This window comes from Periplaneta americana, chromosome 2, assembly GCF_040183065.1.
Source record: "Periplaneta americana isolate PAMFEO1 chromosome 2, P.americana_PAMFEO1_priV1, whole genome shotgun sequence".
Classification (NCBI taxonomy): Eukaryota; Metazoa; Arthropoda; class Insecta; order Blattodea; family Blattidae; genus Periplaneta; species Periplaneta americana.
Genome location: NC_091118.1, coordinates 168,403,408 through 168,417,494, shown reverse-complemented (window position 1 = coordinate 168,417,494; position 14,087 = coordinate 168,403,408). Strand labels below are relative to the sequence as shown.

The window sequence follows — 14,087 nt, the reverse complement described above, 5'->3', positions numbered from 1 at the left end:
CGAGAAACGAGCAAGTGTTGCGATACTTGCGGTGTGCAACCTGCGGATGGTATTACACCTATACAGTATTCCAAAAATCAAAATAAATTTTAATGTACGTAACACCATTTTGAGAAATACACATTCTACGAAAATAGTGGGCTTGCGCAGCAAGCATAGCATGCCCTGAGAACTCGCCCCTGATATACATTAATGTACATCTCAACATGTGAGAAGGATGAATATAATACTCACTAAAGTGTAAACGGGAGAGTTGAACACATCAGCAAGTACTTGAAGAATGGCAGGATTATTTGATGCCCCTCCAGTGGCTAAGATTCGTGTGTCCTTATCTAACATAAAGGAAGAAATGCATGTAATAAAATTCTGTTACATTACAGTCCAATTCGAACAAGCTATATTACACTTATAGTCTTGAAGAAACAAAACGAAAGCTCTCTCTTATTTTTCTGAAGGCCTGAAATGAATATGAGTATTTTCAAGTGAAAATTTATATATATCATGTGCACAGTTTTGTTTATTAAAATATTTAGTAACTTTTCAGTCACTCTTGATAGTTAAATAACCACAAATTTCAAAGCTTTGTGTCACAATCAGATCAAGAAAAATATAAATTCAATCACTTACTTGAACTGAAGCCTAGGTCTTCTGCATGTGCTCGTTTGCCAATGAACTGCCCTTCTATCACAGCTCGAACTTCAATTTCTTTGCCATTGAACTTGGAGATTTGAACATTGGCTTTATTGAACCGGTAGTCTCCTTTCACAAATGGTATAATTTCTTGTGCATCATAGTACAATCCTGCAGAAGATTTTCATAGACAAATTTGTATTCTATGTCTCTTATTCTATGTCTCTCTGAAATCTACCAATTGAATTCTCAGGGAAATTTGTGTGTATATATGTGTGTGTATGAGTGCGTGTGTGTGTGGACTGTTATGATATAAAGTGAAGCACAGGTCTAATAAAACTAACAATGGAGTAATAAAATATTCAGTAAAAATACTGAAATTTAACATGCCGACTTTTCAAACATAGGTTATAATTAGCCTTTACATGATAGGACATAAACATTTGTTGGTTATAGAATTGCAATTTAATACATTACACTGCTAGGCATAGCTAGTAGAGTATTTATTATTGAAAGTGCACTCCTTGGAGTTTTATTTTACCAAACTCAGCTACACAGGGGGAGTTTCGAAAACATTTTCACATACATAAACGTATCTTGTAGTAACATTTCATTACTGTGGGTTAAGAATTGGACTGAAGAAGGTTCAGTGCAAGATACAAAGTGTTCTGATTGCCATCATGTGAAGCCCATCAAGGTTAAGTTCATGCATTCCAGGGCACCCAACAAACTCTTTAGAGCATACATAGGATAATTCCTTACAAAATTCAGCTTGTTCATGATTCAAATGATCATACAAGACATCCCACAGAATATCTTACAGCAGGAAATGCATTCTTAACAGTGTTTGCAAAATCAAGGTGAGCATCTCATGGATACTATTTTCAAACAATAATTTACAAACTAACTGAACTTTATAAAATATTGTATGTTTCTGCATCAATACTCTCTCTTGCTCTCTCTCTCTCTCTCTCTCTCTCTCTCTCTCTCTATATATATATATATATATATATATATATATATTGTGACAGCGACGTGAGAATCGAACTCACGACCAGCGTCCCGCATGAAAGCAGATCGCACAGGCTCCACGGAACATTGAGTGACGTCGCGCGGTGGAGAGAAGAGAGAGGGTGTATTACGTAACGCGACGAGTTTGCGCGCGCATCTGGTGCTGGTAGAGAGGAGAGGGCCCTGGATTTCTCTGGAATGCCATCTCTAGAGACGGGTGGAACCTTCGATGTTACGTCGCTGTGGTTATAAATTACGGTCGCGAAGGAACGACGGCAGTTTCAGAGTTTTCAGTTATTCAGTCAGTGAGAAAGCCAGAGCAAGCAAGCCAGCAGGAGTTCGACTCGAGTGTGCGTCCGCATCTGCGTCAGCATCCGAAGGCCTGAGTTCGAGTGCAGTGGACCGCAGTAGGAGGGACCTGAGTTCGAGTGCAGTGGACCGCAGTAGGAGGGACCCGAGTTCGAGTACAGTGAACTGTCTCTGAAGGTCTGTGGTTCGAGATACTGTGAACTCGAGTGACTGAGATAGAAGAACTGTGAACTGAGAACTGATAGTTCTGATTTGTAAATAGTGCTTTGTAAATATTAGTTAAGATTAACAGTTCATTGTTGTTCGTACTAGTCCAAGTAAATTGTCATTGTCGTCGGTGGAGTGCTATAACGAATACTGTGTTAAGTGAAAATCCAATTGTTGACGAGAGCGTTTAAGGCGAATTGTAGAAAGGAATTATTGTTGTGGCGAATAAATTACATTGTTGTTACTAATAAAGTTCACATTGGTGTCAGGAGTGGGATATTATCGACAATGGAGAACCTACAGCAGATCCTGCAAGCCATCACGGAAATGAAAGCAGAAATGAACAAGCACATCAGTGAGGTGAAAAGTGACATAAGCGGAGTGAAAGATGACGTCACTTCGCAAATTGAAAGCGTTTCGGCCCACGTAGATGGAATTGTCGCCATCGTGAAAGACGAACTCAAAGCCGATCTTGACAACCTAAACAAGAATTTTACAACTATAAACGAGACAGTAACCGAATTGAGACAGGAGGTAGACCATTTCGATGGCAAAATCCGTGATCTCGAGCGTCGTCAAGAGCAGACGACCGAGTTGCTGGACAAGACGAGTGAGATGATGGATAAACACGCTGAGGAAAACAAGCACATTCTCGCGTTGGTGGATCGCCAGGCTAGAGAACATAAACAGATAGTTGCTGAGGAGGTTCGACGTGCCATGCAAGAAGCGGCCACAGAGTTGAGGACTCCATATAGTGGCCCTGCGGAATCATCGCCTTCAGCCAGACATCACAACGTCAAGACGCCGAAGTTCGACGGTACGACGTCTTGGGCGATATTCCGTCGCCAGTTCGAGGCCACCGCAGCACATAATGGGTGGACCCCAGCGGAGAAGACTACTCAGCTGCTGACCGCGCTTCAGGGACAGGCGTCGGAGATTCTTCACAGCGTTCCAGAAGATGGGACAGCCGCTGAGATAATGGCGGCCTTGGAGGGACGTTATGGTGACCATCAACTTGCGGCAGCGTTCAGGACCCAACTGAAAACGAGGGTCCAACAGTCAGGCGAGTCCCTACAAGAATTCGCGATGGCGGTAGAACAACTGGCCCATAAGGCGCTCAGGGGCCTACCTAATGACTTCATCGCTGGAGAGGCGGCCTACACCTTCGGCAGCGGAGTTCGAGACCCGGAAATAAAGCAACAGCTACTCTTGGCAGAGCATCGCACCATCAATGCAGCTCTGGCGGCGGCCCTCAGGATGGAGGCAGCCAAGTTGACGGCGAACGTCTCGGCATCGCACCGGATTAGGAGCGTCGCGGCGGCCGACGTCGAGGAACGTCAACCGAAATCACCCGAGCGACGAAGACGAGGAGTGCCCACCTGCTGGTCCTGCGGCGAGCCTGGACACCTGAGGAGGGACTGTGACCGATCTGGTCACAAACAGGAAAACTAAAAGGGGCCGATGCGATGAGGGGCACGTCGGCGCCGTCATCACCATCCCCTCGGCTGATCTTGAAGACGGTTAACAGAAGATGCGACGATGGGCTGATTGCTGACGGATGGATAAGAGGCCGCCCATGCAGAGTACTGGTAGACACCGGGGCGTCGCTCACTATTGCCAGACCGGAAGTCGTGCGTGGACTACCTGGGAGGACACCGCTGCGCCGGTATGAACTACGTACTGCCTCAGGCGAGAACCTGCCCATCCAAAAAGAGGTTTTCCTGGATCTGACATTGGGAAAGAGGAAACTGGAGATGTGGGTGTTCGTCGCCAACATCACTGAAGACGTCATCCTGGGACTCGACGCCATGCGGATCTTCGATGCAACGGTGGATGTCAGGCGCCGTATCCTGCGTTTTGGTCAGGATGAAGTGTTTCTGAGGGACGTCGAAGACCAACCCATGGCCAGCAGACTCACCCTGGAGAATCAAGTGACAATCCCAGCAGGCTGAGAGATGGTGGTGACGGCAAGACTGGACGGACAACCTAAGAGAAACCTGCTCCTTGACTCGCAAACAACTCCGATAGATGGGGTTTATGTGGCCAGATCCCTACTCCCGAATCAGAAGGTGGTACCGGTGAGGGTCCTGAATGTCACCAATCGGGACAAGGAGGTGCCTAGTGGAACTGTACTAGGTAACGTCGAGCCGGTGGTATCTGTGACGTCGCTGGCAGAAAACGAGGAGTGTCACCGACCACATCCAGATCTAGACCCATCACTGAAAGAGCTGGCTCGAGAATTGCCAGCGAATTTAAGCAAAAGAGAAAGAAGACAAGTCCACGATCTACTGACAGAATTTCAGGACGTGTTCAGTCTGTCTGAAAATGACTACGGGAGAACGGAGAAAGTTCAGCACCGCATTGACACCGGAAATGCTCGCCCAATCAGACAACCTCCTCGACGCGTCCCTCTAGCTAAACAGAGGGAGATTGACAGCCAACTGGAGGGCATGAAAGCAAGAGGGGTCATCGAGGAATCCGACAGCCCTTGGTCATCACCTGTAGTGCTGGTGAAGAAGAAGAATGGGGACCTGCGTTTCTGCGTGGACTACAGAAGACTGAATGACGTCACCAGGAAAGACTGCTTTCCCCTCCCACGAATTGACGACACCTTGGACACCCTGGCCGGAGCAGAGTGGTTCTCGACGTTGGATCTTAAGTCAGGATACTGGCAGGTGGCGCTACATCCTGAGGACAAGGAGAAAACGGCATTCTCTACAGGCCAGGGACTATGGCAGTTCACCGTTATGCCGTTCGGCCTCTGCAACGCCCCGGCTACATTCCAGAGACTAATGGAGTCTGTAATGAGAGGCCTGACATACGACACCTGTTTGCTGTACCTTGATGACGTCATCGTGGTGGGCAAGACTTTCGGCGAACAGCTGTTGAACCTGAGGAAAGTGTTCGAGAGACTGCGACAAGCCAGACTGAAGTTGAACCCGAAGAAATGTCATCTATTCCAGAAGAAGGTCAACTACTTGGGACACGTAGTAGGGACCAACGGAGTGGCCACGGACCCGGAGAAGCTACAAGCCGTCAGAGGATGGCCGAGACCGAGGGACAAGCAGGAGCTGCGCCGCTTTCTCGGCCTCTGCACTTATTACAGAAGGTTCGTAGCTGGGTACGCCAACATCGCTAAGCCTCTAACCCAGCTGACCGAGGAGAAACGACAATTCCAGTGGACAGACGAGGCGGAGTCATCCTTCCAGTCGCTGAAAGAGGCGCTCTGCACTGCTCCTGTACTGGGATATCCCATCCCTGGAAGGAAGTTCACGCTCGACACAGACGCTAGCAACGTAGGCATCGGCGGAGTACTCTCTCAGGAACAGGACGGGCAAGAGAGGGTGATTGCCTACTTCAGCCGAACATTGTCCAAGGCTGAGAGAAACTACTGCGTGACCCGTAGAGAACTTCTTGCCATTGTCGAAGCCCTGAAGCATTTCCACAAATATTTGTATGGCCAGGAGTTCCATCTGAGGACAGACCATTCTGCACTCACCTGGCTATTGGGCTTCAAGAATCTGGAGGGGCAGACCGCCCGTTGGGTTCAACGACTGCAGGAGTACAACTTCACCTCCGAACACCGCCAAGGGAAGAAACATTCCAACGCTGATGCCTTATCACGACGTCCGTGCCCGGATGGCTGCAAACACTGCCTGAAAGTGGAAGAGCGGGATGGCGCCCACAAAGTCCGAGCAATTGCCGCCCATCCGAGCCCAGGATGGGATAACGCCGCCATAAGGAGGGAGCAGCTGGAGGACCCAAACATTGGACAGCTACTGCGTGATGTGGAGTCCGGCCAGAGACCAGTATGGGCCGTTATCGCCAACCATAGCACCACTTACAAGAGCTACTGGGCCCAGTGGGAATCCTTCACTGTCAAGGACGGTATCCTGAAGAGGATTTGGGAGTCGGCCGATGGAAGGACCCGCATAGAACAACTTGTCCTGCCCAGGAGCAAGGTGAAGGAAGTGCTGGAGGAGACTCATGCTGGAGTGACTGGAGGCCACCTGGGAGCCAACAGGACGCTGGACAAGTTAAGGCAGAGGTTCTATTGGTTGCATCAGAGAACCGACACGGAACAATGGTGCCGAAGATGCGACACCTGTGCAGCCAGTCGCGGACCAAGGACCCGCAGCAGGGGAGCCATGCAGCAGTACAACGTGGGAGCTCCTTTTGAGAGGATCGCCATCGACGTTGCTGGACCGTTCCCGGTCACGGATCGCGGGAACCGCTACCTGCTAGTCGCCATGGATTACTTCACAAAATGGCCAGAGGTGTACGCGATTCCCAACCAAGAGGCTTCGACGGTGGCCGACGCGCTCCTTGACAACTTCATCTGCCGATTCGGGGTGCCCCGAGAATTGCATAGCGATCAGGGGCGCAACTTCGAATCCAACCTGATGGGAGAATTGTTCGAGCGTCTGGGGGTGCATAAAACCAGGACCACTCCCCTCCACCCACAGTCCGACGGCATGGTGGAACGATACATCAAAACCGTGGAGGAGCACCTGCGGAAGGTGGTGTCCAACCATCAGCGAGACTGGGATGCCAGAGTTCCACTGTTCCTCTTGGCCTACAGAGCTTCGGTCCACGATACAACAGGGATGACACCGGCAAACATGGTCTTCGGGAGAGAGCTGCGCCTGCCCTGTGATCTGCTGTTTGGCACGCCACCCAGCGCCGACCAACCAGCGACTGACTATGTGGCAGAACTCACCGAGAAGTTGAATGGAGTTCACCAACTGGCCAGAGAGCACCTCAAGATGGCCAGCGACAGGATGAAGGTGCGCTACGACAGATTAGCCAACTCTGCAGGATTCCAGGAGGGCGACCTGGTGTGGCTGTATCGACCTACCAGGACCAAAGGGAAATCACCAAAGCTGCAGCGTGCCTGGGATGGACCATACCGCGTGGTGACCCGGATCAACGACGTGGTGTACCGCATCCAGGGACAACCTCGAGGGAAGATGATGGTGGTGCATCTGGACCGATTAGCATCCTACCAAGGGACTGCCCGGGACGAGCAGACCTAAGGAGGGGGCAATGTGACAGCGACGTGAGAATCGAACTCACGACCAGCGTCCCGCATGAAAGCAGATCGCACAGGCTCCACGGAACATTGAGTGACGTCGCGCGGTGGAGAGAAGAGAGAGGGTGTATTACGTAACGCGACGAGTTTGCGCGCGCATCTGGTGCTGGTAGAGAGGAGAGGGCCCTGGATTTCTCTGGAATGCCATCTCTAGAGACGGGTGGAACCTTCGATGTTACGTCGCTGTGGTTATAAATTACGGTCGCGAAGGAACGACGGCAGTTTCAGAGTTTTCAGTTATTCAGTCAGTGAGAAAGCCAGAGCAAGCAAGCCAGCAGGAGTTCGACTCGAGTGTGCGTCCGCATCTGCGTCAGCATCCGAAGGCCTGAGTTCGAGTGCAGTGGACCGCAGTAGGAGGGACCTGAGTTCGAGTGCAGTGGACCGCAGTAGGAGGGACCCGAGTTCGAGTACAGTGAACTGTCTCTGAAGGTCTGTGGTTCGAGATACTGTGAACTCGAGTGACTGAGATAGAAGAACTGTGAACTGAGAACTGATAGTTCTGATTTGTAAATAGTGCTTTGTAAATATTAGTTAAGATTAACAGTTCATTGTTGTTCGTACTAGTCCAAGTAAATTGTCATTGTCGTCGGTGGAGTGCTATAACGAATACTGTGTTAAGTGAAAATCCAATTGTTGACGAGAGCGTTTAAGGCGAATTGTAGAAAGGAATTATTGTTGTGGCGAATAAATTACATTGTTGTTACTAATAAAATTCACAATATATATATATATATATATATATATATATACACACACACATACAGTAATTTTAAAATTATGTTTTAAACCATCAAGTTTTTATGACCCATCCCATGTAAAAAAAAAAAGACATAAATTAAAGAAGCAGATTATATACAAATAACCTGCAATGGAGGAAGGTAAATAATTATGTGTGTGTGTGTGTGAGTGTGTATATATATATATATATATATATATATATATATATATATATATATATAATTATAAAACATTTCTATTTTACGTTTGAGTTACATAATATAATAATAATAATAATATATATTTTACATTTTACTTATACAGTAGGGACTCGATCATCTGGACACTCGGTAAACCGAAGGATGCAACAATTCGAATGGGCTTCAGATACCCCTCCTCTTGCCCCCTCACCTATGGCCTCACATAAACATAAAAGTCTCAGCTTGAGAGACAAGGCACAAATTACAGACATGACTGAAAAAGGAACCAGCTACTCTGTGATTGCTATGCAATTCGAGATCGGCAAGTCAACACAATTAGTAACATTAAGAGGAACAAAGCAAACATAAGAAAGTTCATAAACACAGTGGAACACGGCCCTGGTAAACATAATACCCTGAAAAAAACTGTTAATTCCAAGGTAGGCAATACTGTTTTTATGTGGTTCATTCAGCAGGGAGACAACTACACATTCCTGTGAGTGGTGAAATGCTTTGTGAAAAGCTCGAATTCACCATCATCAAATGACGAAGAATAACGTAGGTTTAAGTGCGAGTAAAAGTTGGTAAGGCAACTTCAAAAAACGTCATGGCATCAGATGTCTCAAAATTGCAAGTGAAGACTCTCGAGCAAAGAGGAGTCAATCGAACCGTTCCAAAGAGAGTTTGAAGAACTCGTGAGAGAGAAAAACTTGAGTGCAAGGCAAAACCAGCTCTTCAATGGACTGAAGAAAACAGCAAAGACAGTGGTGAAATTATGATGCTGCGGCATATGCGAGATTATTCATTCGATCAAAAGCTGAATAGCAATGTTAAAAACAAAAAATTACTGACATTTTTGGTAAATAGGTACAGTATGTAGTAAGGAAGGTTTTGGCATGTTTTGTCATACATATACATATTGTACTATTGTACTATTGTAGTATATAAGTACACAGTCCCTCGCTGTGGCGTCGTGGTCTAAGGCATCCTGCCTAGGATTCATGTTACAGAATGTGCGCTCGTTTGGGTCCTCATGAGAGAAGAAATTTTCTCATGAAATTTCGGCCAGTGTATGGGACCAGTGCCCACCCAGCATCGTGATGCACTTGGGGAACTACGATAGGTAGCGAAATCCGGTTGCGAATGCCAGCTATAATGGCTGGGGGGATCATTGTGCTAACCACACGATACCTCCATTCTGGTTGGATGATCGTCTACCTCTGCTTCGGCATGTGGGCGTGAGGCCAGCAGCCAGCTGGTCAGTCTAGGCCCTTCAAGGGTTGTAGCGCCATGGATTATATAAGTACACATAAAATAAAAATGTTTCTTTTTCAACATAAAAGTTTTCTTTTTCATTCAAAAAAGATGCTGGTAATGCAAACGATTTGCTAATACAAATGATCCCTTTCCCCAATCTGTTCGAATTATCAAATCTCTACTGCATGTGCAAAATTCCAAGATTAATGAGGCTTAGAAGTATGAGGAATGTATTATGACTATCTGAGTTTACCCATGTTGCCAAAGTTTCCTCGAGGTGTACTGTTAAGAAGTTCGTTGAATAATTTCCAGGAGTCCTCTGCACAACTGTTCCGAATCCTCTCCCGAGTTAGAGATCCATTTTTGAAGCTAAATATGGAACAGAAAATAAACATTGCATATTAGTCACACAATTTAAATATATATATCTCTAATACACTCTACCTATCCAAACATATCTTCACAGTATCCATGGTCTTGAGAAAGTCAAATTACCTGGTGGTATTATTCATTTTACTGAACGAAAATCAAAGCAAAAATACTTGTTTCACTGCAATGGTGCACATCATACATGGTGGAAAATACTAATACTTTTTCAGATGATGAAATTTTATTATATTGACTTCAGAATTCCTGTTGCTTATAGTAACAAGTATTTTAAGTATTTAAGAAATATTTACACCTATGAAGATTAAGGAAGTTGTAAATGGTGAACTGTGAACTCATTTTCTATAAACAGAAGTTATAAAACTCTACTCTTGCATGCCAGTGAACTAAGAAAAATTTCTTCACAATAGGGCAAGGATTCTCTATATCTGTAGCCCACATTTTATCCTCTTCCACTGCGATGTCATCTGCAATTCCTTGACTTGAGCGATCAGAATTATTAGTACAGTAGTTTCTTTTTTATTTCTGATCGTCCTCTAGTCATAGATGGCCATGATGTTTGATATTTTACAAAGAGACGAAGTCATTATTGCCATTGTCATGGAAATGTGATACAAGTTGCTAGTCATACATGGAACGAAATTCACACAATGAAAGTTTTTACTTACGTGTGAAACAGGAAAAATTAAAGCATTTTAAATCTACAGGAACTGTGGAACAACAGGACGAAACTTCAAATTAAAATTCATACAACAATAATGAATGAATAATATTAACAGAATTCAAAGTTACATAATTACACAGTGTAAGGTGAGACCATTTCATGATTTCAATAATAAAATTATATGTTCTGTATATGAGAGGTTCACAACCAGAGTGGACCAAGTCCTTCTGGAATAATTTTGAGAAATTGAGTCTTAAAGTTCCTGGCTCATGCTTAGTAACCTTCACCTTCCATAGGAAATGCTGCCCTCTGTGGAGTAACAAATGAGTTATGGACTAAGTTTGTTACGGCAATGAATAAATCAAAGTTTTCTTCATCCGAAATTGTATTAATCCACAAACTGACCACTGGTGGACTTGGTCCACTCTGGTTGTGAGCCCCTCATATATCAACTGACACAGTTAATTAAAACTGACATCAGTAAATTATTTGTAAATTATAAAATATTTAACAATATATATATATATATAGTTAAATGTATCTGTGTATGGAAATTCTAATGAATGTAGAATGTCTTCTAGTCATAGATGGTCATGCGACACAAGTTGCCAGTCATACAAGGAACCTAATTCACACAAGTGCAAGCTTTTACTTCCGAGTGAAACATAAAAAAATTCAAGCATTTTAAATCTACAGGAACTGTGGAACAACAGGACAAAATTTAAAATTAAAATTCATACAACGATAATGAATGAACAGTATTAACAGAACTTCGAAGTTACATAATGACACAGTATAAGGTGAGACTATTATTGATTTCAATAATAAAATTATATGTTCTGTATATATCAACTGACACAGTTAATTAAAATTGACATCAGTCAATTATTTGTAAATTATACAATATTTAACAATATATAGTTAAATGTATCTGTGTATGGAAATTCCAATGAATGTAGAAAATAATCATGCTTTTTTTAGTTATTATTTAATGACACTGTATAAATTACTAGCTTATTTAGCACTGTTGAAATTGGTGATAACGAGATGGTATTAAGTGACAAGAGGCCAAGGATTCGACATTTGATTACCTGATATTCGCCTTACAGTTGAGAAAAAAGGGGGGGAACCACCTGAACTATTATAGTCGCCCAGAATCATGTTTATAGTTAACTTATTTATCATATTACGATGAAGTGAAGAGAAACGACTAGAAGCATTTGAAATGTGGATATGGAGAAAGGTGGAGTGTGTGAAATGGCCAGACAGAATAAGAAACGAAGCTGTGTTGGAAAAAGTGGGTAAAGAAAGAATGAAGCTGAAACTGATCAGGAAGAGGAAAAGGAATTGGTTGAGTCACTGGCTGAGAAGGCACTGCCTTCTGAAGGATGCACTCGAAGGAATGGTGAATGGGAGAAGAGTTAAACTGATGAATTGATCACTTCTTTAGCAACTCAAAAGCATAAACCTCAGATATTATGTATAACTGAACATCACATGAAGCAACAGGAAATACTACAACTGTCTTTACATGGATATGTATTAGGTTCCCATTTCTGTAGACATGTCTTCCAAAAAGGGGGTGCCTGTATTTTTATCAGAGAGGATCTATTATTTAGTAAAATTGATATATCTGATTTTTGCCTTGAACAAGATATTGAAATCTGTGGAATACAAATTGGTTATGAGATATCAAATTTAATTATCTTATGTGTTTATAGGGCGCCAATGGGAGATTATAAGAAATTTACAACTAACTTAGATTCATTATTGAAAAGACTTTATAAACCACATACCGAATTTGTAATCTGTGGTGACATAAACATAGATTATCTATCAGAAAGCTCACGTAAAAGAAAATTAAACTCACTTCTTGAAACTTATAATCTTAGTCACACAGTAAGTTTTCCAACCAGAACACAAGCTGGAAGTAGTACTGCCATTGATAATATATTTATAGATAAAAGTAGATTGAATTCCTATTCAACAGTACCATTAGTCAATGGCCTGTCTGATCACGATGCACAAATTCTAAGTGTTTTCAATATGAGTGAAAAATTCCAAAGTGTTAATCTAAAAATAAAAAAAAGGATTATAAATGCTGAATCTCTTCATCATTTAAATACATGTCTACAAAATGAATCTTGGGAAAATGTATATAGTACCGATACCATTGATATTAATACTAAATTTAATGCATTTTTCACTACATTTACGAATTATTTCAATGAATGTTTTCCAGTCAAGGTGGTGAAAAAATGTAAAAGTAAAAACACGTGGATAACTCAGGGAATTAAAATATCATGTGCTAGAAAAAGGAATCTATATTTAATGAGTAGGAATAGTGATGATCCTCATGTTCTTAATTACTACAAGAATTACTGTAAAACTTTGACAAAAGTTATAAAAGATGCAAAGAAAATGTATCTGAATGAAAAAATACAAAATTCAGATAATAAGATTAAAACTATTTGGGATATTATTAAAAATGAAACTAATCGATATTCAAAGAGTGAAAATATTACTTGCATTAAAATCAATGATAGTAAAATAGATAACCCAAAATCAATTGCAAATCATTTTAACGACTTCTATATAAATATTATTCAGAACTTAAACATTCAAGATTGTGCAGAAGATGCTGCACTTGGTTACCTAACTGATGCATTTAACACTGAGTTTTTAGGTCTCAAATTTATTCCCACTACCGCAGCAGAAATCATGCATGTGATAAAACAACTAAAAACAAAATATTCCTCTGGATATGATGAAATTCCAAGTAAAGTTCTGAAAGCTTGTTCTGAAATATTATCCCCTCCGTTAAGCTATCTATGCAATTTGTCAATGCAATGTGGTATTTTTCCAGAAAGACTCAAATATTCAATAGTAAAACCAATATACAAAAAGGGAGATAAATGTACTATTGCTAATTACAGACCCATATCATTATTAACAACATTTTCAAAAGTGTTTGAGAAAGTTATGTATAATAGATTATATCATTACCTGGAGTCCAACAATATATTAGTTTTAGAACAGTTTGGATTTAGAAAACAAAAATCGACAGAGAATGCTGCTTTTAGTTTGGTGGATGAAATACTAAATTCATTAAATTCGAAACTACATGTAGGTGGGATTTTTTGTGACTTGGCTAAAGCATTTGATTGTGTAGACCATAGTATATTAGTAAAAAAATTGAAGTTTTATGGCATTAAAGATGAGATGTTGGGTTGGTTTACATCGTACTTATCAAACAGAAAACAAAAAGTAGAAATAAATGTACCAAATAGTCATAAAGTTACTTATTCAGAATTTAGAAATATTAAACATGGTGTTCCGCAGGGGTCAATTTTAGGTCCATTGTTGTTTCTAGTTTATATTAATGATTTAGCCTTGACCATAAACAATTCATCCCATGTAATTTTATTTGCAGATGATACAAGTGTAATTATTTCAAGCAAACAATACGATCATTTTATAAACACTTCTAATACAGTGCTGAATCTAATGAATGAATGGTTCCATGCAAATAAACTAGCACTTAATGTTGATAAAACCAGTGCAGTCAAATTTAGTACACACAATAGTGCTCAGGTTTCCTACAGTATTCGAT

General features: G+C 42.3%; 1 protein-coding gene across 1 annotated transcript in view; it reads right to left on the bottom strand.

Moving 5' to 3' along the window:
• The window catches only part of LOC138694792 (xylulose kinase), a 37,073-nt gene that overhangs the window by 5,096 nt on the left and 17,890 nt on the right, over positions 1 to 14,087 (bottom strand). Inside the window, exons 9-11 of the mRNA XM_069818864.1 lie at positions 9,677 to 9,792; positions 628 to 801; positions 235 to 332 (exon numbers count right to left, since the gene is read on the bottom strand). Of these exons, the coding sequence (XP_069674965.1) occupies positions 235 to 332; positions 628 to 801; positions 9,677 to 9,792 (388 nt within the window). The remainder of the gene's footprint in view (positions 1 to 234; positions 333 to 627; positions 802 to 9,676; positions 9,793 to 14,087) is intronic.